Source organism: Triturus cristatus, chromosome 2_2 (genome assembly GCF_964204655.1).
Source record: "Triturus cristatus chromosome 2_2, aTriCri1.1, whole genome shotgun sequence".
Lineage (NCBI taxonomy): Eukaryota > Metazoa > Chordata > Amphibia > Caudata > Salamandridae > Triturus > Triturus cristatus.
Genome location: NC_140582.1, coordinates 227,466,146 through 227,491,296, shown reverse-complemented (window position 1 = coordinate 227,491,296; position 25,151 = coordinate 227,466,146). Strand labels below are relative to the sequence as shown.

General features: G+C 48.5%; 1 protein-coding gene across 2 annotated transcripts in view; it reads right to left on the bottom strand.

Moving 5' to 3' along the window:
* Nucleotides 1-25,151, bottom strand: part of ECPAS (Ecm29 proteasome adaptor and scaffold) — an 819,497-nt gene that overhangs the window by 173,981 nt on the left and 620,365 nt on the right. For both annotated transcript variants that reach the window (XM_085641278.1, XM_085641277.1), the window contains exon 44: nucleotides 6,646-6,838. In XM_085641278.1, coding sequence (XP_085497404.1) covers nucleotides 6,646-6,838 — 193 coding nt within the window. The remainder of the gene's footprint in view (nucleotides 1-6,645; nucleotides 6,839-25,151) is intronic.

Here is a 25,151-nt window from a genome sequence, read left to right as displayed (position 1 = left end):
AGTAGGTATGCGAATACTCCAAACTAAGCAAAGGGACCAACGTCCCTCGCTTACGAGTGGACCATGTGTAAGTAGCTCCAGACTCCCCATCAGAAGGGTTCCTCGACGTCGATCCACTGCTCGGCGTTGAGTCGACTTTGCCGGGAAAACGAAGTCCCCCGCCGACGATGATAGGCTCACCAGAGAGCGAGGCCCGGAACGGGACGGGACCTAGACATTGAGCGCCGGTAATGACCCCTCAACGTCTGGTTTTTTTTCTCGATACACCCATGACGTCGCCACCGCTACGACGTCACCATACTTCGGCGTCGAGTCCACCTCGACGTCGAGCACCACTCCACCTCGACGTCGAGCACCACTCCACCTCGACGTCGAGCACCACCCCACCTCGACGTCGAGCACCACCCCACCTCGACGTCGAGCACCACCCCACCTCGACGTCGAGCACCACCCCACCTCGACGTCGAGCACCACCCCACCTCGACGTCGAGCACCACCCCACCTCGACGTCGAGCACCACCCCACCTCGACGTCGAGCACCACCCCACCTCGACGTCGAGCACCACCCCACCTCGACGTCGAGCACCACCCCACCTCGACGTCGAGCACCACCTCGACGTCGAGCACCACCTCGACGTCGAGCACCACCTCGACGTCGAGCACCACCTCGACGTCGAGCACCACCTCGACGTCGAGCACCACCTCGACGTCGAGCACCACCTCGACGTCGAGCACCACCTCGACGTCGAGCACCACCTCGACGTCGAGCACCACCTCGACGTCGAGCACCACCTCGACGTCGAGCACCACCTCGACGTCGAGCACCACCTCGACGTCGAGCACCACCTCGACGTCGAGCACCACCTCGACGTCGAGCACCACCTCGACGTCGAGCACCACCTCGACGTCGAGCACCACCTCGACGTCGAGCACCACTTCGACGTCGAGCACCACTTCGACGTCGAGCACCACTTCGACGTCGAGCACCACTTCGACGTCGAGCACCACTTCGACGTCGAGCACCACTTCGACGTCGAGCATCACTTCGACGTCGAGGTCCTCCAGGTCTACTCCTCGACGTAGGCTTTCGACGTTGCGTCGACCAGAGTCCTGGGTCCTCAACGCTGACCGGACCCGCATCGTTTGTCAGTCACGTTCCTACTAGGAAGAAACCCAGAGGTCACAGCATGGGACTTGGTAGAGGACCTACCCTCTCCTTACCCAGAGAATGAAGAAGATGCCTTCACTCTTCCCGGCTCCAACACTGGGAGTCGAATCTTCTCCCTGTCCGCAGGGCACCTGGAAAAGATTTTACAGAGAAGACAGGTGTCAAAGACATAAGACACCGGCAAGCACAGAATACAAACTCTGTGAGCTTCAGCTTTGGCCTTTATTTCAACTGCAGTCAAAGCACTTGTCAGATAGAGATAGTATAGAGACAAGAAAACTGCAGAAATTCTGCCAATAAACACAGCAGAATGTAGATAAAGGCCAAAGACGTCGAGTGAAACTGCAAAAATCCAGTACTAATCACTAAAAGTGAAGAGCTAATGCTCCAGGGTCCTGCTAGCAGGAGCCGGAAAAAAGAACTGGAAGTAACTGGCCTTTGGCTGTGCATCATGGGATACAGAGGGTCTCTGGAAGTATCCTTGAAGGCACGGTATCAATTTGCAGACATATAATGGCAGCCTATGGGGCTTGTCTGTCCAACCCTTCATCTCTATCATGAAAAAGGGATTTTTGTGAAGGGGAGTTTCTCTATTTGTGAAACTTAGTGAAATAGTTGAAATTGACTGTTACCTGGCTAGCCTTTTCAATTCAGGATGAAGTAATGGCCAGAGTAGCCTGGTGTTTTCAGGCTGCATTATTGTCTTTTATTATCTCTTAAGTGTCTATGCAGGACTGCACTGGAAGACACCTTAAGGGACTATATATCTATTGAAGTTCTCCGCAGTCCACGCACATGGGTGGGACTATACACATGATTATGACTATACACAGAGATCCCCTACTACAGAAGATGGAAAAACATTTGGTTCATAAAATCAGACAATATCTAAGGGGCCACACTAAAAAAAATATGTGTAATCAATGTAATTATTTTAGGGGTATTTTAAAACACTGCCCGTTGCCAACCGATGCCTCAGAGCTCCTTAAGCACACCTTGCAGTGGTGGTGCGTCCATTAGGGCGCTGGGGCGTTGCCCCACAAGACGCCCAAGCCCGCAGCTCCCTCTGCGTGTCTGAACTTAAGTAAATTCTCAGTTTACTTAAGTTCAGAGACACCGAGGGAGAACTGACAATCATGTCAGTCAACATGACGTGGGACCGCCCACCCCCTTCAGAGTCTGAAGGGGGTGGGCGGTCCGACGTCATGTTGACTGACAGGCATGGTCAGGGGCAGGCAGAAGCCCAAGTGCCCATAAGTCGGGAAGGTCGGCGAATTTTTCCGCCGTGCCCAGTCATGCGCACTGGTGTCTGCTCAGGCTGGCACATGCCCATTAGGAGAGCGAGGGTTGAACAAAGGCTCAAACCTCGGTCTCCTAATGGGTTGGTGGGCGGAGAGTAACCGTGCCCTAAGTCAATCCTGGCGCTGCTCCAGGGCCAGGATTGGCTGAGAGGGGTTGCCACTTGCCAGCACTGCCGCAGTGATGCGGCTGTTGAAGGCGTCAACGGACCCGAGGCTGTGCGGACCAGGTAACATTTTTATTTTACCCCCTGCGAGCCGCGACTGGCTTCTATTTTCAGACTTTAAGCTAATGAAATATTTTGGAAGTGCGTGTGGCACAAATTCATGTTCATGCACTACAGGTTTACTAAATCAAATGGCATTTTGACATCAAGTAAGTTGTTTGTCATATTTTTCATTAATACCTTAAAAAACTCAGCAGTTTGATCTGTGTGAACTAAAGTTTTATGTCAATTACTTATACGGCCGGCCGTGGGGTTCTTTCACAATATTTTGCACTTTTCGATTTCTTAACCCCGACCATCTTTTGAGCTTGATAAACTCCCACAGTGATCATGTAATGTGCCTTTTTAAGTTGTGTCTGGCGAAAATATTAAATTTCAGTATCAGCGACAAAGTGTATGTACTTTAAGGTCGGAAGCTATTCGTGTTAGCATAATCTTAAGGCCCCCTACCTCTTTCGTGCGTTCAATGATTTGCTGTACTAAGGAGGCGGAATCATCTGTGTGGATCGAGGGGAAAGATTTTCCTGCCTGGGGCCCTGCGTGTATCAATTGTGACGGGGGCATCTGTACCTGTTCGGCAAGAGGAAGGAAATGATTACTGCACGGGATCGAGGGAACCTGTAGTGTATAGCGAATTTGTGAATGTCAGGCCCATTGATTAGCTCGTGTGTCTTGGGAAATATGAGTTTCTTTTGAATGGGTTTCTTTTGTGGGACCATTGAACTAGCTCGCTATATTGGGGGCCTCATGTTTGTTCTTAGGGGCTGCTGCATAAATAGGGTGACCTCTCTATAATTTTACTTTTAGGCCAAGGAGCAGAGGGGAGAAGAACAAAACAAAACTGCAATTGCTCCCTCAAGGCCTATCTAACCATTACACTACGAATTAAATCACCATTGGGCTCAGTTATCAAAAATAATTCACCTTAATATATTAATAGTTTATAATTCAAATTGTTCAATTCTTTTATTTATCTCATTTCTTTATATAATTTATCACATTTTTTAATTCTTTTTTTAACATTTCAATTTTTTCTTTCTTTTTTCATTTTAAAAGTTTTTTTCCCCAATTATATACATTACAGAAAAGCACAACAAAGAAAATTCAATACATTTGTTACATCAAGTATAACAAAGACACAATACTAATAATTTTACTAAGAACATCCCTGGAAAATCTATAAAAATTGCAACGATCATACAAAGCTCATTCAAACACATACACACTTCCACATCCTACATACAATTGGCATCTAAATAAGGAGGGGATCACAGATGACAAAACAAACCCCAGGACCAGATAAAAAGATTATATTCAGAAAGACAAGTCTGAATAATCGGTCGACGCGCGTTTCGGTGGTGTAAGAAAAGAAGTCAGACCACCTTCATCAGGACCTTTCCACATACCTACACAATTAGCACAACACCCAGGGGATGTAAGAAGTAGTATGAGACCACCAAAGGTTAATTCCACTATAAGAAGAGAGACACTGATCTGTTTTTATAGCAATGCGATGTTCACTCCAAGGACATTCTTATACAGCATCATTGATACAGTGGTTCTATTTCTTTTGCCAGTAATTCTACCTCTGCGAAGTCAAGGTAACCCAAAAACATCCAGATAACAAATATGCAGATGCCTGTTAATTTTAATCATCCTTCATGTTGGAGGAATCCAACTACCCATCCTTTATTCTTAATTTCAAAGAGCACAGCTTCCTGGTACAGATGTAGCTAAATAAACGATTTTTTATTGACGTACGCTGTGCTTAACGTTCAGGACATCTCCCATCTCTCTGGCAAAGACTGTTCTTAGGGGCTGAACATTTATACCTTTTTGGATCCTGGTGGTGTTTCCGTTTAGGTATTGCTCCTGTTTCATCATGCTGGCCAATAGTGTGAGTGTAATTTATGTCCTCCCTCTTTCAGTAATTTTAGCCCTTTGACTAACACAAATCTCCAACTGATGGGAGGCCAGGTTCCAGAGTGTCCCGTAGGCAACTGAAATTTCAAGCATAAGACGCAGAACATGTGTATGGCTGCACATAATGTGTAGGGGTGTATGACTGAAAGAATGCTGTTCATTCAGTAGAATGTCCGGATGCTAAATATCTTTGGGTTTGTTTGCCTTTAACTTAGGTTTTAGATAACTTTGTTAATGATCATCCAAGAATATGAAAATTAACCACCAACATACATCTTATAATTTTATATCGATTTTATTGACCATTTCGTGGGAAGGGTGGATCCATCCATTTGGAATAGATTTTTTTCTGTCATATTATTATTGTCTCTCAAGCACCTTGTGATGGGAGTTTGCATTCTGTGTCTTTTGTTGCACAGGTGTATTGCAGAGTCCCTGCCTTCTTGTGGGGGGTTGTGAAAACAGCGGCTTTCACCCTTGCTGGCTTCACACCTATTGCAAACACTTCGAGTATCCCCAAGTCATAGCTAAATATCATGCAAGCAAAGCCATATGGCGGAAGAGTCTCAACCCTCACTTCCCCTCAATTAACTCTCACATCCCCAAACCCACCCATGATGTAAATAACCTCTCACATCCTGCTACCATACACCTCACGGAGTCCTCCCTGGGCGCCTTGCATCTTGTTCTTTCAGGCTCACATTTGTAGCAGATCTCCTTGGAGTATGCAAGCCAAAATGCACAGCTGCAGCCATGACAGCAGGTGAAGCTGATCTGCTGGCGCACGCCAAGTCTAATATGTGGCACAACATGCTCTTCAGAACCGTGAGGCCGTGCACCGCGAGGTGAAGGAGACGAGCCGGTGCAGAGTTTGCCAATCTTTTTTTAATTTCTTTCTCAGGAGAGGGACTCTCCTTAGACCCCAGATTTATCCATTGAACTTGTTCACATCGCTAACTAGTGTTTTCTATTGGAAAGGGTAGAGTCAAAGCAGTCTTGCTTAGTACCCTAGCCCTCTTCATAAGTCAGACTTGCTTGGCAAACCCAGAAATTCTCTGAAATAATGTATGAGTTTTCTTCTATGAATGCCTAGAAGAACTGAATTTTTAGTCCATTTATCACAGAAATAGTGCTGAAAATCGCACCAAAAAGATGGCAATTTTTGTTTAAAACTTCACGGGGGAGAACCCCCCGAACTCCCCTTATTGCCGTTGAGCTCGTTCGCTGCACTCGCCGATATATCCATCAGAATATAAATGACTGTTCAATTAGGTTTCCTTCGAAATAAGAAATAGCAGGAACCTAATGAATTAACATTCACAATAGTAAAATATTAATGGTATGCCTAGAGGATGCTGAAGAGGTGGGCGGACGTGACACTCGAGGTGAACTAGCCAGGCTGTTCACACTACGCATGCCCTGTCTGAGGCCTGGCTCTTCTCAACTGCATACTTTTCCTCTCAAACTAGGAGAAACCCCTCGCTTCTGGGATTCACTTTCTTCTTACTACATGGCTCCGATTCATCATCCATTTAAAAGCGTATGAAGAGTGTAAGGCCCCTGTCCCATAATAGTGAGTTTCAAATTAAAAAACTTCTAAAGCAGTGCTTGAGTCATGGTCAGCATAACTTTCCTGATGTCACAAACAGCTCTAATATCTCTTTGCTCCTCTCTTTGACCCTTTTGTACCAGTGTGGTGCAAGGTTGATGAAACATTTACATTTTACTCCATCAAAATGGAATTTGGTACTAATACCTTTGGGTATATACCGAATGCCCAGGTTAGGATACTACAAATTCAGGGTCACAATCAAAGATGTATAGATGCTTGAAAAGATTTAGAATCTGCAAAACATCTGCAAATGCCTCTTATTATCATTTGAATAGGATATCAGCTCCACAAAGAGCTGAATATGCGAGCATTCATAGAAGTAGAAATCTTCGAAGAGAATACAATGAAATATATAACCTGGTATAAACACTCTTCAATGTGAATGGTTGAGATTTTTAAGTAGATATGAATCAGTACCTTCTTTATAATAGGAAAGAGAATTTCTGTCATATCCTGGAATCTGTCCTCTTTGGTTGCATTCAGTACATCCGCTGCACACTTAACAGCTGTTGTCTTGTATTTAAGGTTCTCTTTTCGGCATTCCTTCAAAACAGCTTGTACAATATCCTCTACAGTAGGCTGGTCTGGCACACATCTTTGCAGCTCTGCCCTATACACAAATATAGCAACACTGTTACTATCACATTACAAGAAGCCTCAAAAGTTTTTAGCATTATGATAAGTGGTTACTTCACACAGTAGATAATGCATCATTTGACATAGGTAGACAATTGAATTAAAATGCTTAAGCACCTGGCTCTCAATGCAACATATCTGCTTTACCATACCAAATGACTATCTTTCAGCTGGTACTCTACCTCCAGATTTCACACCTACAAATCTTTTCCAGATGCCAGACTATAGGTGGAAAAGCTGATGTATCTCTTCTGCATTACGTGCCAACATAGCGCCATGTTTGAATTTGGTGTTCTCCTTGAATGGGACATCACAAAACCGTACCTGTAGAGTTCCTGGAATCTAATGTCAGTTTCATTTGTTTTTTAATACACCCTTTGTAGATACAGATATGCACTCTACTGAAATTTAGCTTCAAAAATTGCTTATGCAGCACGTTTAGGGGAAAATGTCACCTCCAAGGTGAGACTTTCGGCAATTTCGTTCATGACATCTTTGGGGTCCCTTCAGATGTAGAACCCAAACACAAATCAGTGCCAATGTGCAGATCTCTAACTTGGAACCTTTTAAGGTGGAAAGAGAGGCCATTCCATAAAATGGATGGGGGGAGGAAGCGGGGGGACAGGCCAGAGGGCAGTGAAGAATTTGTGGCTAGGGTTCCCATCAGAAAGAGCATTATGGAAGGTAAGTAACTTGTTCTTCAGAGGGATACTTCTAGCTGCAGATTCATCACTGTTCAAACAGATAGCAAAGCAGTACATACAAAGGAGTAGGGTCTGTGGAACGTCCTGAAGTGCCAGACTGGCGAAAATGCACTTCTGGTCGGGCCTGGCTGTCAAGGCAGTATTGCTTTGTGAGCGTGTGTACTGACGCCCATGACCCAACTCACTAAATGTACAAGACATCCATCTTGCCCTCAATCTTTCTTAGCTCATGTGCAGCAGATCCTTTTGCAGAGGACAATCCATCTTCACCGAGTCCTGTTCTGCATTACCATGCCTTTTTTTGCCCAAGCAAACTCCACAAAGAGCTCATCGTCCCCCTGATGGTTGTTGGTGCGATCGATGTAAAAGCTTGAGGCACTTTTGGGGTCCACCCAATGGAGTCTCTCCTGCTCCTTCAAGAGGAGAGGTAGCGCAGAGAACATAGGGAGAGTGGTGGTTTGCTGGATTGCCTAATGTGAAAAACAGTCACAACTTTAGGTAAAATGGCTGGCCTGGTCTTCAACACTACTCTTTCTGGGGGAAAAAGTGGTATAGGGCAGCAGTACTGAGAGAGCTTGGAATGTACTCATGCGGCGAGCAGACATTGTAGCAACCAGGAACACAGTTCTTAGAATCAAGAGACATTGAAATCAGTTTCACAGGAGGTTCAAATGGTGAGCAGATGAGAAAACTGAGTAGCAAATTAAGGTCTTAATGTGGCATCACAAAGGTCTTGGGGGAACGAAATGTGCCACCATTTTCTAAATTTCATCACAATGGGTGATTTGAACAAGGACGGCTGGTGGCAGCTACTGTGTCTTCAACGGTGCCCACTGCAAGTCTTTGCTGGCCCAGAAACTAAACCAATAATACGCATCAGACAACTTGGCCTGTAGTGGATTGGTCTTGTGGGTGCCAGACCAGGCTATAAATTTGCTTCAGCATCATAATAGACAGACTAAATAGGATGCCACCTGGCAGACAATATGACAGCCACAGCTTTGGGAGTAAGATCAAACACAGTCAACTGAATGGTTGTGTTTGTGGATGTATGAATGTGTGAAAAGGTGTGTGTGAGAGAGAGCGTTTGAATGGGTCTGTGAGTGGGTGTATTTTAAAGAGAAATTGGGGTCTGGATCCATGGATCTGTCGCAGATTCACACAGGGCCACAGTGAGCGCTGCAGTGGATCAGCGAATCCTCGTATACCAAAAAAAAAAAAAAAAAAAAAAAAAAAAAAAAAAAAAGGTTTGGGGCAAATTCTCCCATCAGTCCTAAGGAGTCAGAATACCTCTACCCTGACCCTTTATATTACATTATATCCCAGCCTCAGTGACCGCCTGCAGGAGCTATATATATATATATATATATATATATATATATATATATATATATATATATATATATATATATATCACTGACCAGGTCATGAGTGATGTAATATGTGACGTCATCAGCAGTGCATTGCGGGCGCGCGAGTTATAGTTACAGTTACCTGAACTAACTATAACGGGGAATTTCAATAGTTTTGTACGAGTGAAAAGTCCAGCTAACTATAACGCCCCTGAAACCTATAGTTTTTTCAGTGAATTTCAAAGGTTTTTTCAATGGTAATTTCTAACTATGCCTACAGAGATAGGACATGTAAAGAAAGAAGAAAAAACGCACAGAAAGAAAAAAAAGAAATGCAGAAAGAAGCAACAGAAGTCCTCAAAGACGAAGAAAAATGCAGGCAGAAGGATAACGTACAGAAAGAACAAACATAAGAGCAGAAAGAAGCCTTGATGCAAAATCATCCTGTACCCTCAACTTTTTCAGACGGATACTGGTGGTAACCGAGTCTGACTAACCAGTCCGAGAGCCAGTGCTATGTTAAAAGACACTCAGAATACAGTGAAAACACCTTCATACACTAGGGAACACTATGCGTTGGGGTCCCCCTGTGATTAGCATGACCTCCTCTGTAAGCCCCTAGTATATAATAGGGCAGGGGTTTAAACTTACCTCTTAAAACGCGCCACAGGGCTTGTTTGCACACGTTAACTCAGGCCCCGTCCCCTCCCTTCACCACACTGTAAACACGCCCTGTGGCAGTTTTTAGTTGGGAGATTAAGTTCATTTGAATCCTGAGGGTCCCTAGGGTCCAACTAGCCCACTAGGTACCTCCAGTAAGCGCCACAGAGCTGCGTTGCAGAGAGGTGTAAAGAACAAGTTACTTACCTTCGGTAACGATGTATCTGTAAGAAACATTAGTTAGTTAGATTCTTCCCCTTAGAATATCCCCAGGCTTCAGGCTGGATCCGGAAACATTTTTGTAGCAATACCCCTTGCGCGTCGCTAGGCGTCGTCTGCAGCGGCTCCGTGTCCGTCGTCGGCGTCGTGCGCCGGAATGACGTCGGAGTACTTAGATGCCGCCCTCGCGCGCGGACGTCAGTTCTTATACATAGTTTTCCGCGCCAGGGACGCAGAGCCATGCAAGAGACCGACACTGGTGCCGAAAAATCTAGGGCCCTGAAAGGGAGAACCTTAACCCTAGATGTCGGTTCGCAGAACGGGGAGGCTGGGTGGGTTGGTGAGTAATCTAACTAATGTTTCTTACAGATACATCGTTAGCGAAGGTAAGTAACTTGTTCATCTGAAAGAAACACGTTAGTTAGATTCCTCACCTTAGAATAGATACCCCAGCAATACCAACCCCGGAGGTGGGCCTGCGAACCAAGATCACACCAGAAAGTCCGTCCTGGAGAAAAGAACGGCCAAAGTGGCCATCTCTCCGGACTTGGCTGTCCAGGCAATAGTGCTTGGCGAACGTGTGCAGTAAAGCCCACGTCGCCGCCTGACAGATGTCCTGCAAGGGGACTCCCCCGTCCCAGGGCAGTTGTCGCCGCTGTGGCCCGGGTGGAATGGGCTCTCAGCCCAACAGGAGGGACCTTTTTCGCCAAGGAATAGCAGAGTTTAATACACAACATGACCCATCGGGAGATGGTCCGCTTGTGTACAGCTTTACCCTTCTTCACACCTACATATCCAACAAAAAGTTGGTCGTCCACCCGGAACTGTTTTGTGCGGTCCAAATAAAATGACAGCGCACGTTTTGGGTCCAGACGGTGGAGCCTCTTCATCTTTTGAAGGATGCGGAGGCGGAAAGAAGGTGGGCAGTGTGACAGATTGCCCGATGTGAAAGGGAGTCACGACTTTAGGAAGAAAAGAAGGACGTGTCCGGAGGACAACCTTATCCGGATGAACCGAAAGGAAGGGATGCTTAGCTGAGAGCCTGGAGCTCACTCACCCGCCTAGCGGAGGTGAAAGCCACCAGGAAGGCAGTTTTCAGAGTCAGTAGACGAATGGGACAGTTGTGAAGGGGCTCAAAGGGAGCGCACATCAGAAAAGTGAGAACAAGGTTCAAGTCCCACTGAGACATTACGGAAGGAACATATGAGTAATGCCCTTGAGAAAACGTGAGACAACAGGGGACTTGAAAAGAGAAGGCTGATCAGGAAGCCTTAAGAAAGCAGAGATTGCAGCAAGATAACCCTTCAAGGTGCCCAGAGCAGAGCCCTGCTGGGCCAAATAAAGAAGAAAGAGGAGAACCTCAGAAAGAGGGGCAGAAAGGGCATCCACAGCCTTTGCTGTGCACCATGCCACAAATTTGTTCCACCGGCAGGCGTATACCGTCTTTGTGGAGGGACGCCTGGCTGCCAGAATGACATCACAGACTTCAGGAGGCAAGTCAAATGGCATCAACTGTCGCCGCTCAATCTCCACGCATGGAGGTGGAGGCTGGACAGGTTCGGGTGGAGGACTGACCCCTGCTGCTGCGACAGAAGGTCCTCCTGAAGAGGCAGTCGTATCGGGGGATCGATCGACATACTGAGTAGCTCGGGATACCAGTACCTTCGTGCCCAATCCGGAGCCACCAAGATGACTTGGGCCCGGTCACGCCTGATCTTCAGCACTCTGGGCAGAGGTGGTATAGGCGGAAAGGCGTACAACAGACCGCAACTCCACTCGTGACGAAAAGCGTCTCCGAGCGAGTGCCGCCTTTGAAGTTCCAACATGCAGAACTGCTGACATTGCGCGTTCTCTTCGGTGGCGAATAGATCTAACCAAGGCTCTCCCCACTGCAGAAAGAGACCTTGCGCTACGTCCGAGTTCAGACACCATTCGTGATCCATCATGCACCGGCGGCTGAGTTAGTCTGCTCTGGCGTTCAGAGAGCCCGCCAGATGTTGAACCACCAGGGTGATGCCCTGATGTTCCAGCCATGTCCAGGAGGCGCAGAGCCCTGACAAAGGGTCCACGACCCCACCCCGCCCTGTTTGTTGCAATACCACATGGCGGTGGTGTTGTCTGTGAACACCTGCACGACACTTCCCCAGACAGAGGGAAGGAAGGCTTTTAGTGCAAGTCGGATCGCCCTCAGCTCCAATAGGTTGATATGGAGCAGAGTCTCCGCCGGAGACCAGAGTCCTCTGATCTCCGCCTCTCCCATATGGCCCCCCATCCCAGGAGGGACGCATCCGTCACTACGACATGCTCCGGTTGGGGTAGGGAGAGGGATCTGCCGCTGACCCAATTGCGATTCATGAGCCACCACTGTAGCTGGTTCGCAGTGCCCTCCGAGATCAAGACATGGTCGGACAGGTTACCTCGATGCTGGGCCCACTGAAACTTCAGGTCCCACCGCAGAGCCCGCATCCGCCACCTGGCGTGAGGTACCAACAGGATGCAGGAGGTCATCAGCCCCAGAAGCTGCAGCACCAACCTGACCGAAACCCAGGACAGAGGCCGGAAGATGGAAATCAGGGCCTGAATGTCCCGGACCCACTGTTCCGGCGGACAGACCCGTAACTGCGCCGAATCAGGAACCGCCCCAATGAAAAGGAGCTTCTGGGAGGGACTCCGGTGCGACTTCGGCACATTGATGGAGAACCCCAGCGAGTGCAGGAGGTCGGCCGTAGTCTGGAGGTGGGAGACGACTTGCTGGGGCGAGCCCGCCTTCAACAGCCAGTCGTCGAGATAGGGGAAGACTGGAACCCCTGATCGGCGCAGATGAGCTGCAACCACAGCCATCACTTTCGTGAACACCCGAGGGGCACTGGTGAGGCCGAAGGGGAGCACGGTGAACTGAAAGTGCTCCTGACCCACCGTGAACCGCAGGTAACGCCGGTGGGCCGGCAGGACGGGGATGTGGAAATAAGCGTCCTGCAAGTGCAACGCTACCATCCAGTCTCCAGGGTAGCCAGAACCTGAGCTAGAGTGAGCATCTTGAACCGGTCCTTCCGGAGGAAGGCGTTGACGCTCCTGAGGTCCAAGATCGGGCGTAGGCCCCCTTTGCCCTTCTTGGGAACCAGAAAGTAGTGGAAATAACAACCACGACCTACTTCTGGACCAGGAACGTGCAAGACGGCCTCTGTGGCCAAGAGGGCCGGAACTTCCTCTCGTAGAAGATGCAAATGATCCCCCGACATACGGTGGTTCAGCGGTGGCATGGCTGGAGGGGTCGTCTCGAAGGGGAGGGAGTAGCCCCTTCGGACGATTTGCAGCACCCACCTGTCCGGCGTGATGGAGCACCAGCGGAGCAGGTAATGGTGAATCCTGCCGCCCACTGGCGTTGAATGGGCCTGAAAGCTCGGACTAGGAAGGCTTTGAGGCGGATGCTGCCGGGGTGGATTTGGACTGACCGGCACATTGACCTCCAGTACCTCCTCGGCGGAATCCACGTCCGCGACCAGGTTGGTTCTGCGGCTGGTGGCTGGGCGGACGTGAGGAGGCGCCCCTTCCTTGGCCACGAAAGGGACGAAAGGCGGAAGTTTGCGGCCGCGGGCCGAAAGACCCAAGGACTTGGCCGTGGCCCGGGAGTCCTTGAACCGAGCCAGGGCACTGTCCGCCTTCTCATCAAAAAGGCGAGTGCCATCAAAGGGCATGTCCATGAGGGAACTCTGGACATCCCCCGAAAATGACGTGGACCTCAGCAAGGCGTGACGCTGAAGCGCCACCGTGGTGGAAATCGCCCGACCCAGCGAGTCCATGGTGTCAAGTCCACACCATATGGCGTGCCGTGCTGCATCTCGACCGTCAGCAAGTGCTTGAGTGAGTCGTGTCCGGGCCTCCACCAGACACAAGGACAGCACGTCCTCCACCGTATCCCACAGAGAGTGGGAATAACGGTCCAAAAGGCAAGCGGTATTTAAAGACCGCAGCCCCAAACTCAGGGACGAGAACAGTTTCTTGCCAAACTGTTCCAACCTCTTGGATTCCCGATCCGGAGGAGCGGACGGGAAGGAGGATTGGGAGGTTGAGGTCTGGATAACCAGACTCTCGGGGGTGGGGTGTTGGGAGAGGAAACTGGGGTCGCCCGGAGTAGGGCGGTGGCGCCGGGCAACGTTCCGGTCCACAGGAGGGACTGTGGAGGGCTTGGACCAAGTGCCCTGCAGAACGTCAATGAGGGCCTCATTAAACTGCAGCAGAGGCTCAGTGGAGCTTGCTGTAGGTTGAAGGACCTCTGTGAGGACGTTAGTCCTCACGGCCACAGCAGGCAACTCGAGCCCTAGGGCTTCGGACGCCTTGCGCAGCACCACTGAAAAGGCTGCACCCTCCTCCGAGGCCACAGTCGGAGGAGAGATGAAACCAGCGTCCAGGGAGGTATCCAGACCGCTGGCATCCCCCAATTCCTCTGCCCAGTCCTGAGAAAGTTGGGCCTGAGCGGCCATAGGGTCTTCAGACCCCTCCCAGTCGCCCTCGTCATCCGATTCCCAATAAACAGGAGGAATGATCGGAGCCGGGCAGTAGATGAAGCATTCACCAATCGGCGCCGGGCCCGGACCGGGGCTAAACTGGGGAACGACGTCGTCCGGGGACGGCGTCGGGGGTGGAACCGGTGTCGGCGCCGGAGGCATCGTGAGGTCGACCGGCGCCGACCGAGATCCAGGCCTGGATCCCTTGGGGACCTGCGGCACGCGAGGTCGCCCAGTCGAACCTGCGGGGCCCGAAGGCGCACCTACAGGCATCGACGGCAGAGCCAGGCCCCTCATGGCCGAGAGGAAGGCACTGACCTCCGCCGGAGTCGCGTCAGTCCCAGGGACTGGCGGGTATGGGGACGGACGCGGCTCCTGCGGCTCCGACAGAGCCACGGGGGTGGGACCACCCTGACCCTCAGCCGAGTGGCGCGACCGGCGAGGGGAGTCCGAAGAGCGATGTCGTCTCTTGGACTTCTTGGAGTGCTTCGACTTACCCGAAGACCCCGACGAGCGATGACAATGGCTGCGGCTCCGCGATCGGTCCTTGGACCTCCTCCTGGACCGGGACCAAGAGCGGCACGGAGCAGAGTGCCGAAGCTCGAGAAGCTTACGGGACCGCTCCCGCCTAGCTTTCGACGTCAAGGCCTGGCAATCGAGGCACGACTCCGCGTCATGGTCGGCCCCCAGGCAATAAAGGCACCGGCGATGGTGATCCGTCACCGACATCAGGCGATGACAGGCGTCACAGGCTTTGAAACCAGGCATCCTACCGGCACCAGAGTCGAGCCGATAGACCAAAAAAAGTTAGACAAAAAATGACTAGGGGTAAGCTCTTCCCGGATCGGCGCTTACTGGTGCAGAAAAAACTGACGTCAGCTCGCGAGGGCGGTGTCTAAGTACTCCAACAACGTCATTCCGGCGCACAACGCCGACGGCGGACGTGGAGCCGCAGACGACGCCTAGCGACGCGCAAGGGGTATTGCTACAAAAATCTTTCCGGATCCAGCCTGACGCCTGGGGATATTCTAAGGTGAGGAATCTAACTAACGTGTTTCTTTCAGATAAGTCGCACGGCCTGGACCACCTCTCTGCAACGCAGCTCAGTGGCGCTTACTGGAAGCACCTGGTGGGCTAGTTAGCACACGTCACCTCAGGCCCCGTCCCCTCCCTTCCCCAGTGTGTAAACACACCCTGTGGACGTTTTTTTAAGTTGGGAGATTAAGTCCCCTTGAATCCTCAGGGACCCTAGGGGCAAAATAGCCCACTAGGTACGTCCAGTAAGCGCCATTGCAGAGAGGTGTAAAAAGGGGCAACCTGCACCACCTCTCTGCAACGCAGAGCAGTGGCGCTTACTGGAAGCACCTGGTGGGCTAGTTGGCCCCCAGGGTCCCTCAGGATTGAAAGGGAATTATTTCCCCAACTTAAAAGGCGCCACAGGGCGTGTTTGCACACGTCACCTCAGGCCCCGTCCCCTCCCTTCACCACTGTGTAAACGCGCCCTGTGGCCGTTCTAAATTGAGAGATTAAGTCCCCTTGAATCCTAAGGGTTACTAGGGTCAAACTAGCCCACTAGGTACCTCCAGTAAGCGCCACAGAGCTGCGTTGCATAGAGGTGTAAAAAGGGGCATGGCCTCAGAACACTTGTCTGCAACCCAGCTCCCTAGCGCATACTGGAGATACCTGTTGGGCTAGTTGGCCCTCAGTGACCCTCAGTATTGAAGGGAAATTAATTCCCCAACTTACAACTGGCCAGGGGGCGCGTTTGCAGAGTGCTACAAGGAGGGGGCGTGGCCTCCGGCGCGATGCCGGTCTTTTATTTATTTTTTTAAGAAGGAGGGCTGTGGGGCCCCCCTTCTTTTTAAAATTTATTGGCCCTGGGGACCCCATCCCCCAGGGCCTGCACCCTATTTTTTTTTGTTGAAAAAAATTAATTTGGCCCTCCCAAGGCCTTTATCGGCCCGGGGACCCAAACCCCCGGGTCATTGCTTTTTTTTTTCTTTTTTTTTTTTTTAATTCTTTAGGAGGGGGGCTGCGTTGCCCCCCTCCTCAGGCCACTTATGGCCCCGGGGACCCCATTCCCCGGGGCCGGCCTTTGTTTTTTATTATTTCAAAAATATATATATTTATAGAAACACCTAGGTCATGCTGGACAAACCGTATGTACCTATCACCATGTTGATTTGTGTGATAGTCATTAAAAGGCGACTATGCATACAATGAATCCACGTGGAATGTATTTACACCGCTAGTGAAGCTCTGACGTGTCTGACGCCCTACCGTGCCTAATCCTGGCGCCCCTGCCGGGGGGTACTCCCCAAGTAGACACCCTTGTCGTTTATTTATACAAACATGGGTAGCTATTGACGGGCACATTTAATACACACGCACACCAAGCCATGAAAAGGGAATTCGACAAAAATTCGACCAAACTATGCAAAAAAAAACCCCTCACGGTCAATAAAACACACCTCCACCGCCGGATGTGTAATACTTTTTATTTTACTCTCTGGAAAGGAGACGAACCTCACTTGAGAGTCACAGCGTGCTCCTGGCTGAGCCCAATGCGGTGTTACACCCACCAGTGCCCGCCGAGTGCCACACACCTCTATGTTGTATTCCACCAGCTAGTGCGTATGCTATGACGCTCTCTAGCCCATGTGCACTGTAACACCACCCATGAATATGTCATGCCACACTTGCCTTCGCACGGGTTATATTGCCCCATCTAACGTGCCTTCCTCGATGCCTATGTTATAACGCACAGCGCTATGAAATACATATTACAATCTGGGATCCATATCTTTGTCAAAGTGCATATGCAACGTTACACTCCACAGCACATATTTTATATTACAACTTTAGAGACTAGTTAGGTTACACAACACTGCCCTGTGCATATTTCACTCCAAGGCGCATATTGCATAGCATGCGCTAGTGCCTGTGCTATCTCGCGCTCTCCAATGAATCTGTCATTGCGCACAATGTATTGCATATTATATTTCATGCCCCGGTTCATGTTATATCACACTTTTTGGTGCATAGTTTATACCATATACTATATCTAGTTTTCATTTTCAATCGTGCTCTCAGGACTATGTTCTATATAACACTGCGTCCACCTACCCTTTTCACGGGCATTACATTTTGCGATGGGGGGTGGAGGGTCAGGGGGAGTTTCTGTCAAGTGAGCCCGGAGTCACAGTCACAAACGTCCTCTTCTTCCTGAATAAAAGTGAGATTATGCTGCTTACTTGTTCATATTTTAAGTAGTTTGCACAGACACACATTTTAAAAACAATAAAGTTCCTAATACCCACCTTCTCTGAACAGTTAGCTTGCTGCCCCATCCACCTCCTCCCTATCCTCTGTTGTCTGAATACATGGACTAGCCTCCTCCCTCCTGCCATGCATGGTCTGATGTGCTGCCACTGCCCTCTATTTAGCATGATGTACCAGTCCACTCCTCCTGCCCTCCATTGCCCAATTCTATGGACCATCATTGACCTCCAGCTTAGCTTCTGTGCTTAGCTTGCTGCCCCTATTCTCATTCCCCCTGCCCTCCAATGTCTTTGTGCATGCCCCTGCTCCATCCTTTTTGCCCACCATGTTCCATGGACCTGCCACTCCTATCTAATCTGAGTGTTCTGTTGAGCTGCCACTTCCCTCCCACCTGCCTAGCATTGTCAGATGACTGTAACCTGTCCCTGCCACCTCCACCCTGCCTGTCCACATGCCATGCCCCTATCCCCTTCCTCCTGTCCTCCATGGTCCATTTTACTGCCACACCCTTCTGCCCTCCCTGGTCTGTTGTGCTGGAACTGCTCCTCCTGCCTGCCCGTTCAGTCTGTTAGGAGGCCCCTTCCCCTGAACGCTCTTGTCTGTGCCCAGGTCCTGACCCTCCCTTCTATCCTCCATGGTCCTTTGTGCATGCCCCTGCACCCCCCTTCTTGCCCATCATAGCCATCGTGCTGCCACTAACCCTCCTGCTTGCCATGCATGGTCTTCTGTGCTGCCATGGCCCCTCCCACCTTCCCTGTGTGGTCAGCTAGCTGCCCCTGACCCCCTCCCACCTTCCCTCCATGGTCTGTGTGTATGCCATCATAGTCTCATTGTTGCTCTCCAAGGTGTGTCTTGTTTCTAGTGCTCATCCTGCCTGACCTCCATGGTCATCTTGCTGCTCCTGCCCTGCCCCCTTGCCCCCATCCCTCTGTTTCCATGTGTAGACCCCTATTCCCTCCCTCCTGGCTTGTCTGTTCCATTGTAATGCCCCTGATCAGTCCCTCCTGCCCTTTATGGTCTGTTATGCTGCAGCTTTCTCTCCTGTCTGTCCATTATGGTCAGCTAGCTACCATTGACTCTTTCCCCTCTGTTCTCTGTTGTCCATGTGCATGGTCCTGTTCCCTCCCTATTGTTTTCTATGGATTGTTGTGCTGCACTCCCGTCCCGCATGCCCTGTGTGGTAAATTGTGCTGCTGCAAACCCTGATGCCTGCCCTGTAGGGTCAGTTTGGTGCACCTCTCCATGTCCCTCCTGTCCTCTGTTATCCAAGTCCATGTCCCTACCCCAATTCCTCCTGCCTACCATGATCCAATGTACCATACTTGCGAACATTTTGAACTTGGTAAGAGGGAGATTTTGAAAAAAAACTGGGGTATTGATTTTCCCCTTTGAGTTACATTGAAAAAGAGGAGATTGTAGACAGGAGACAGATCAAATAAAGCCCATTTGAGCTTAAAAACATTGGACGTTTCCTGGCTGAAACGGGTCTGTTGGCATGTATGGTTGTACTACCACTGCCTCTTCCTTCTGCCCACAGTGGTCTATTATATTGCCACAGCCTCTCTTGCCAGTCCTGTATTGTTGGTTTGTTGCCCCTGCCCCCCTTTCCACTGCCCTTCATAGTCTGTTGTGCTGCCACTGCCCTTCCTTCCTGCCTGCCCAGTGTTGTCAAATTGTTGCCTCTGCACTCTCCTACCTGCCTTCAATTTTCGGAGTCCGTGCCCCTGGCCTCTGCCTCTCAACAGTATCCCAATGAACAACTAGATTGCTAACATTGTATATTTATTACAAAAGTGTGGAACGCCTGACGTCATCTTGATGTAATCAAAACTGTAATACCTAGAGCATTTCCTTTAGCAATAACATATATGAGAGGGTGTTATTTGCATCAAAATTATGGTTAGTGCTCTAAAAAACTAAAATGAGGACATATTTTCTGAGTTTTCAAATAGCGACAAAGAACTTTTAAATGATTTGTAATCTTTGTTTTTTTATCCAGTTGACCACTTGATTAAATGTTGCACCTAGGGGAGAGGATGTGGTGTTACTTCCAGAGCTGCAGTTTCTGCTTCAGCTCAACATTCTGTGATTCTGGTCAAATCACTTAATCTCCCCATGTCTACAACCAAAATGAATTTGATCTTGTGTGATGTAACCAATGCTCATGTAAAGCACCCCAATACCTGACAAGTCTGCACTATATAATACTGCAAATACACACAAAATAAGTGTTTTGCACACTTTTGTCATTGGGCTACATCTGGGCTACATCTGGGTGATATTTGTGCTGCATTTGGGCTCTTTTGTCTCCGGTGGCCATCTTGGGAGATTTATTTGTTATGAAGTTTCCTAATTTCCTCATTTACTGCAGTCTCCTCCTCAGTGGGAATACTTTGTTTTATTTTTGGTTCCATCAAGAAGGCATTCAGATGTGTCACACATTTGCCATAAATTATGAATGTTAGCACTCTAGTTGCTCATTAGATCACTGTAGTAAAGCTACTGCTCACCAGGGAAGTCTGCTGCTGGTGTTCAAAGTGCATGTTTCAGTCTGCATGTCAGAATTTTTTTATGAAATAGAAGAGGATTTGAGAAGTCACTCAAAATGTGCCCTAATTTTTCTTTCTGCAGCACTAATCATAATTTCTATGGCAAAATGAACCCTTATTTTTTTCCTTTGTAAATTAAATGTTTTAAGTGTTACCACTTTATTCTAATCAAGATGGCTTCAGGTGTGCCATACTTTTGTCATAAGTAAGACTGTTAGCGCTCTAGTTGTTCGTTAGAACACTCTGGGACATTCTGTCATTGGGCTATACTTGGGCTAAATCTGGGTGATATTTGGGCTACATTTGGGCTCTTTTGTCTTTGGTGGCCATTTTTGGGAGACTTATTTGCTATGAAGTTTCCTAATTTCCTCATTTACTACAGTCTCGTCTCCCCAGTAGGAAATACTTTCAGTTTTTTACTTTGATTCCATCAAGAAGGCATTCAGATGCGTCACACATTTGCCATAAATTCAGAATGTTAGCACTCTAGTTGCTTATTAGATCACTGTAGTAAAGCTACTGCTCACCAGGGAAGTCTGCTGCTGGTATTGAAAGTGCATGTTTCAGTCTGCATGTCAGAATTTTTTTATGAAATAGAAGAGGATTTGAGAAGTCACTCAAAATGTGCCCTAATTTTTCTTTCTGCAGCACTAATCATACTTTCTATGGCAAAATGAACCCCCTCATTTTGTTCCTTTTTAAATTAAATGTTTTAAGAGTTACCACTTTATTCCAATCAAGATGGCTTCAGGTGTGCAATACGTTGGTCATAAGTAAGACTGTTAGCGCTCTAGTTGTTCTTTGGAACACTCTGGGAAGCTGCAGTAGAACACAAAGGAATCAACTGACAGTCTCTGCCCTTGTTGGATGTACATGTTTTACTGAGAATGTCAGACTTCATTCTCACATGACTGAGAAAGATAATGTGAATTTACAGAAAATATGCTCTCAGTTTAGCTTATAGATCACCTTAAAAAAACCTCTGTGGGAAAAGCATGAGAAAATAGTTTTCTCTCAAACGTGATTCATGATATCACAGCAGAAGGCTTTTTCACATGGTAAAATATCCTTAGAACACACCACAATTCCTAAAATGGGTATGGTACCATCAACAAATGATTTATAATGTAACTAAAGTCTTAAAACCTTCTATTAACTGCAATGCTTTTTAATGCGGTGCTATCATGTATATTGGTCCCAAGATGGCTGCCAACACTTCTTGGATGAAGTGCTGACAGCCAATCAGATCTCACGATGAGATGTGTGGTTAGGCTCCGCCCAGATATATGTGATTTTACTTTCTCAGGAACTACTGAACGGATTTACAGCATTTAAGCAAAAGGCACGAGTCTGAACTGAGGACTACCTCTTTGCCAAATTTGGTGTAATTCCGTTCAGCACTTCGGGCTGTAGCTGCGTCAACAGGTCCTATGGGAAAATGCATGGGGAAAACGCGTTTTGGGACCCCCCTTTTTTCTCGGCCCGCGTTTGACGAATCACCGTGAAATTTTCAGGATAGGAGCGGACAGGAGCTGGCCAAAAGTTTGGAAAATTTCGCGTGATAGCACAGGCACTAGCGCGTGCTATGCGATATGCGCCTTGCAGTGTAATATGCACAGGGCAGTGTTGTGTAACCTAACTAGTCTCTAAAGTTGTAATATAAAATATGTGCTGGGGAGTGTAACGTTGCATATGCACTGTGACAAAGATATGGATCCCAGATTGTAATATGAACGGCATAGCGCTGTGCGTTATAACCTAGGCATCGAGGAAGGCACGTTAGATGGGTAATATAGCCCGTGCGAAGGCAAGTGTGGCATGACATTCACGGGGTGGTGTTACAGTGCACATGGGCTAGAGAGTGTCATAGCATACGCACTAGCTGGTGGAATACAACACAGAGGTGTGAGGCACTCGGCGGGCACTGGTGGGTGTAACACAGCATTGGGCTCAGCCAGGAGCACGCTGTGACTCTCAAGTGAGGTTCGTCTCCTTTCCAGAGAGTAAAATAAAAAGTATTACACATCCGGCGGTGGAGGTGTGTTTTATTAACCGTGAGGGGGGTTTCTTGCATAGTTAGGTCGAATTTTTGTCGAATCCCCTCCTAAAGAATTTAAAAAAATAAAAAAAAAAAAAGGACATGACCTGGTGGTTGGGGTCCCCGGGGCCGATTAAGGCCTTGGGAGGGCCAAATTAATTTTTTTCAACAAAAGTTGGGGAAATAATTGCCCTTCAATCCCGAGGGACCCTGGGGGCCAACTAGCCCACCAGGTGCTTAGAATAAGCGCCACTGCGCTGCGTTGCAGAGAGGTGGTCTAGGCCGTTCCCCTTTTTACATCTCTCTGCAACGCAGCTCTGTGGCGCTTACTGGAGGTACCTAGTGGTCTAGTTGGACCCTCAGGATTCAAGGGGACTTAATCTCCCAACTTATAACGGCCAGAGGGCGTGTTTACACAGTGGGGAAGTGAGGGGACGGGGCATGAGGTGACGTGTGCAAACACGCCCTGTGGCGCGTTTTAAGAGGTAGTTTTAATCCCCTGCCCTATTATATACTAGGGGCTTACAGAGGAGATCATGCTGATCACATGGTGATCCCAACGCATAGTGTTCCCTAGTGTATGTAGGTGGTTTCACTGTATTCGGAGTGTCTTTTAACATAGCACTGGCTCTAGGACTGGTTAGTCAGACTCAGTTACCACCAGTATCCGTCTGAAAAAGTTGAGGGTACAGGATAATTTTGCAACAAGGCTTCTTTCTGCTCTTCTGTTTGTTCTTTCTGCACATTATCCTTCTTCCTGCACTTTTCTTCGTCTTTGAGGACTTCTGTTGCTTCTTTCTGCATTTCTTTTTTTTCTTTGTGCGTTTTTTCTTCTTTCTTCACATGTCCTATCTCGGTAGGCATACAGAGATTGCCAGTAGGTAGTTACAGTTAGGACCTAGTTTCCAAAGGAAAAGCGTTTGACTTGCCTATTTCTTTGGAGTCTTTTGACGAATCATCACAAAGTTTACCAAAAAAAGTGGCCCCATGATTCTTGTGGCGCATGGAAAGTTTCGGAGTGATCGTCAAGTGGCGGCCTAGAAAAAGGGGCGGTAAAAAAACATCAGTTTCCCATGTTACTTCTCATAGGACCTTTAGACACCACTACAGCCCTAACTGCTCAACGGAATTCCACCAAATTTGGCAGGAAGGTAGATGTAGGTTCAGGGTAGTGCCTCTTTGTAATTTGGTGTAAATGCACAAGTTACTTACCTTCGGTAACGATATATCTGTAAGAGACATTAGTTAGTGATAGATTCCTTACATTAGAATTACCCCCATCGTGCGGCTCCACGTCCGTCGTAGGCGTCGTGATCGCCGGGATGACGTTGCAGCAGCTACTTAGACGCCACCCTCGTGCGCTGACGTCAGTTCTGTACACAACTTTCCGCGCCAGGAACGCAGAGCCAGGCAAGAAACTGACCACTGGTGCATTGAAACTTGGGCCATGAAAGTGATGACCTTAACCCTAGAAATAAACGGGGAGGATGGGTGGGGCAGTAAGGAATCTATCACTAACTAATGTCTCTTACAGATAGATCGTTACAGAAGGCAAGTAACTTGTGCATCTGAAAGAGACACATTAGTGATAGATTCCTTACCTTAGACTAGATACCCCAGAAATACCAACCCTGGTGGTGGGTCTGCAAACCAAGATCACACCAGAAAGTCACGGAGAACAGAACGGCCAAAGAAGCAGTCAGTCCGGACATAGCCGTCAAGGCAATAATGCTTAGTAAAAGTGTGCAGCGAGGCCCACATGGCTGCCTGACAGATGTCTTGCTGGGGGACACCACGTCCCAATGCAGTAGTAGCTGCTGTCGCCCTGGTAGAATGGGCGCGCAACCCCACCGGAGGTTCCTTTTTAGCCAGAGAATAACAGGTTTTTATACACAAGACGACCCAGCGGGAGATAGTCCTGTTGTGTACAGCCCGGCCTTTCTTGGGGCCTACGTAGCCAAAAAAGAGCTGGTCATCCACCCGGAACTGTTGTATGCGATTCAGGTAAAATGAGAGTGCACATTTTAGGTCCAGATGGTGGAGCCTCTCTTCCTCCTTGGAAGGGTGCGGAGGCGGAAAGAAAGTGGGCAAGGTGATAGTTTGCCCGATGTGGAAGAGAGTAACAACCTTTGGCAAGAAGGAAGAACTAGTGCGGAGCACAACCTGTCCGGATGAACAGACAGAAAGGAATATGCTACTTACCAGTATGAATCTGTTCTTGGCATGTAGAGCTGCAGATCTATACACTGTGCATAGATCGCCATCTGGTGTTGGGCCCGGATGTTTGCAGTTTGTTTTTCCTCTTGGAAAGTCTTTGGAAGTCACGAGGTCGGTGGCTCCTCCTCTGGTTAGTATTGCGCATGGGCTTCGGCTCCATCCTCAGATTGTTTTTCGCCAGCAGGGAAAGATGGAGCGTAGTAGTAACAATAAAGAAACCCATGTGTATTGTATCTAAATAAGATAAGACTGGAACGGATACAGGTAGCCGGGGAGGCGGGTGGGCGTGTATAGATCTGCAGCTCTACATACCAAGAACAGATGCATACTGGTAAGTAGCATATTCCGTTCAAGGCATATGAGCTGCAGATTATACATTGTGCATAGATTATATAGCAGTACCCAACCCTAGCGGCGACTGCCGGCATCCGTTGCAGTTGTTTGAAACTTTGTTTTTAGTACAGCTTGGCCCACACTAGCTTGTTGCTTGGTTTGCATATCTACACAGTAATGTTTTGTGAAGGTGTGCGGTGTTGACCATGTCGCTGCCTTGCAGATGTCATCTAGTGCTATGTTCCCTAGGAAAGCTATAGAAGCCTTTATCTTCCTTGTAGAGTGGGCTTTAGGGGGAACCGATAGCGTTCGTTTTGCTTTGTGGTAGCAAATCTGTATGCATTTTACAATCCACCTAGCTATCCCTGATTTAGAAATAGGGTTGCCTTTGTGTGGTGTTGAGAAGGAGACAAATAGCTGTTTCGTTT